At 38.3% G+C, this 3594-nt stretch overlaps 1 protein-coding gene across 1 annotated transcript; it reads right to left on the reverse strand.

Moving 5' to 3' along the window:
* Nucleotides 1-1460: 1460 nt before the first annotated feature.
* On the reverse strand, nucleotides 1461-2349 carry LOC126397772 (uncharacterized). The gene is made up of 3 exons (XM_050056726.1): nucleotides 2310-2349; nucleotides 1954-2047; nucleotides 1461-1799 (listed from the first exon to the last, which is right to left on the reverse strand). Exons 2-3 carry the CDS (start codon nucleotides 2041-2043, stop codon nucleotides 1539-1541), a joined length of 351 nt encoding a protein of 116 aa, XP_049912683.1. The 5' UTR covers nucleotides 2044-2047; nucleotides 2310-2349; the 3' UTR covers nucleotides 1461-1538.
* Between the last annotated feature and the right edge of the window lie 1245 nt (nucleotides 2350-3594).

Below are 3594 nucleotides of genomic sequence, written 5' to 3' on the forward strand. Positions count from 1 at the left end.
TTGTATCACATGTACTTTGTTAATGCAGTGTTAAGTACCCGGTAGCTTTCAGAGTTATGCTTTCAAAGTAGCTTCCCTAACACTAGTTGTTTGGTGGTAACAAGAATAAAAGGGCATATTTTGCTGCAGCTGGCTTAGAAATTAGAGCAGTGGTCTGCACCTTTCTCCTAAAGGGAACATTTTCATACCACTGAGTAAACTGACGACTTACTAAGTGAAATATTGTATGGATATTTCACATTATATTTGATGCATAACAATAAAAGTACACAACAACTAATAAACTGTACAAATAGTGAACTTAACGACTGCAGGATTATTTCCTGGGAATGCTGCATCAGAGATTATTTTTTCTGTTATTTTTTGTAACAGTTTATACCATTTTCTGTCTGTATTATATATATTGTTTTCATTTTTTACAAGAACACATACTAAATAGGCTTCTTGTGTTTGACAAATTCAGTGTTTTCTTCTCTGCCATGCTTGGCCATTGTTCTATTAGCTCTTTGGTTGCTTTAACAGCGTACTTTTCTAGTGCAGGTCGAATCTGTTAAGCGGAGACTGAAAGCTCTGTGATTATAGTTTGTGTTAAGGTCCTCACCGCACTCTTATCCTGTGGGATTTTTTTTGAGTTAATATTTTGAATAACAATCTGAAACTATCTAAAAAAAAAACTATTTAATTTAGTTTCCATCACAGACATGAATGAATCCTACCATGTAGGCCTACGGGGTTCGTTTTTTTTTTTTAGGTGTTCTTACACCCCTTAAAATCAAGAAGGCCTCATGACCCCCTGTGGAACTTTGGCGCCCTCTAGTGGAGGTCAGGACCTCAAGTTTGGGAACCAGTGGATAAGAGTGAACATTTAACAAGCAAGCCAGCTCAGTTTATCTTTCTTTATATGTTTGGCACAGGTTGTGGTTCATCAATTGGTTTCATGGTGTACAAACTACCGATGTATTTTATTGCATACTGCATAACTAAAAACATGTTGTAACTCATCCTGTGGCAATGAAAGATAATACATTCTGCATGATAGGCAAACTAACGATTTTCTGCACATGGAATAAAAACATGCTTGAAAAACTTGAGTGCGCTTCTGCTAGATAAAAGACTGAGACTCAGCACCAGCCTGCTCCACTGAATGATGATGTGAGCCACCATTAGATTAAACATTTGTTGGTTTTCATGTTGTTTTTCATGTAATTTAGCATCCCCATTCTAAAGAATCCCCATGTTTTACTGTAACACAACTCATGTTTCAACTCGCTTTCCATGTTTTTCATTGTTTTGAATTCACAAAAAATGTGGCTAAAATCATAGTGTCTATTCAATGTTAGACTTTTACTCTGATTTTAATAAAAATAATTGTAAACTCACAAGCAGTTGCGATGCAGAGACATACTTTCAGAGAAGGAAAATAACTCACTTAAACTCACTTTACAAAATGTTGCTTTTATTTGATCCAAAACTGAACAGCAGGCATGTTTACTGGTAACTCAAGTTGACTTCCAAACATGACTTTCACATACATTTAATTACTTCATGCCTTTGGATTTGGCAGAGTTCCAGATTTCATCACATTCTCTGTTCAACACCAATTTGCCGTCATCGGTCAGTTGAAGACGGCACATGTTACAGTCAGATTTGGCAGAGTTTGTGTGCCACCTGGGTTCATCACACTTGTTGTACATGACCAGGTTGCAGTCAGCCTGCATGCACAGGCGCTGAGCGTCTGTTCCTTTGGTGTCAGAGTCCCACACAGACTTCCAGCCATAGAGGACAAAGTTACCATCCTCCTGCAGGCAGAAAAGAGACATTTTACTTAAATCAGAATGTGCATTTCCAAATACCTGCTCTTTTACTTTTGCATTTACTTTGGTACAGACTAGTGTGCACCTATCATGCAACCTGATAGGAGTCTTGAGTGCACAAATAGTGTAAGTTACTCACCTGGAAAACAGCCTTATACTCCCCGTTGTTGGATATCAGGTAGTCCCCCCTGCGGAGCTCATCATTTTTGGACAAGAAGTTCCTGCTCATGATTCTGCAACAAAAAGAAAGTCTGTGCTATGTCCATTCAAACACTGAAAATACATTGAAAATATGCTTTGTGAGTTGGTTTGCCAGTATAAATGGTTGTAATCTTTCTACCCACAGTACCCACAATAAGCCTTAAGCACCAATTACAAACTTAATTTCAATAGCAGAGATTTAACAGTGAACTGCAACTCTTAAATTGTTATTAAACTGCTCTTGCACTAAAATATATGAATCCATCCATCAGTATAAAAGTACAGAATACTTACAGGGTTGAGTGTCCCGTCCCAGTCAGACTGCAAGCAGAAGAAGAGGAGTGAAGTGCAAGATGTGAAATTCACTCCTTTTTTATATACCACAGCTGGGTGTGGAGAGAGAGAGGGGGGGGGGGCGAATCAAAGGGGAGTGCCATGCCTTTTTTTTTAATCAGAACTGAATGTTCCTGAACTGCCTGAATCCCCCTGTAACAATGCAGGGACTGTTTTTTTATGACATAAGCATGATCTTTGAAGGGTGAGATGCTGAACAAGAGATACATCTTGAATATTCTTAGACATTAATCAGTGCTCCAGGAGCTTTACCCATCTGTGATATCACTACTCATGTACATTTATCAAGAGATGTAATAGACATGCCTGAGCTTGACGTGAAGCTTTCATGATTATAAGCTGGATCAGCAAGGATGTGGTGTACTCCACTTTATTTCGCATATGCGCTATTCTACATCATCACCCACCACAGTGTCTGGTTCTCCTCAATGCTTCTGCCTCTTAAAAGGAAGTTTATCTTAGGCGTGGGTGGTATCACAGTATACCATGGTATTTAGAGATCAGGATGGTATGATTTTCAATACCTTTACAATACAGCCACCCCTCTTTCTATTAACCACAGAGGTCAGTCTCCGGTCTCTACTGGTGGAACAGGCAGCTGAGCTGACAAACATGGTGACTCTAAGTGGTGTGGATAACATAACAGGAGTGTCAACAGCAACAACAGAAAGAGACTGCTGGGAGAAACAGCATATCTTCACATCTAACTCAATGAATTAAGGGTTTATTCCAACCTAATCAGAGTTGGCGACTTTTGGAACAGTGCACTACCTAACTAGATGACTAACAAGACAAACTAAGACTGTTTTGGTAAATCATGTTTTATTTCTGTCGAATTTGAGTTAAGTGTGTCTCACAATGAGTTAACAAGGCAGTTAAGCTAGTCTCAGCTTGGTGTACAAGAAAAACTTGAATTCAGAAAATGTATGGTTGTATTTTTCTTTTCAATATGTGTATGAATATTACCTTTCATGACATTTTGTGAGTTTATATTGGTTATTTATTAGACTGAGAAAGTGGGGGATCCACTTTCAACAGCTCTACAGTGAAATACACTGCTCAAAAAAATAAAGGGAACACTTAAACAACACAATGTAACTCCAAGTCAATCACACTTCTGTGAAATCAAACTGTCCACTTAAGAAGCAACACTGATTGACAATCAATTTCACATGCTGTTGTGCAAATGGAATAGACAACAGGTGGAAATTATAGGCAATTAGCA

The sequence above is a fragment of the Epinephelus moara genome, chromosome 11 (genome assembly GCF_006386435.1).
Source record: "Epinephelus moara isolate mb chromosome 11, YSFRI_EMoa_1.0, whole genome shotgun sequence".
Taxonomy (NCBI): domain Eukaryota; kingdom Metazoa; phylum Chordata; class Actinopteri; order Perciformes; family Serranidae; genus Epinephelus; species Epinephelus moara.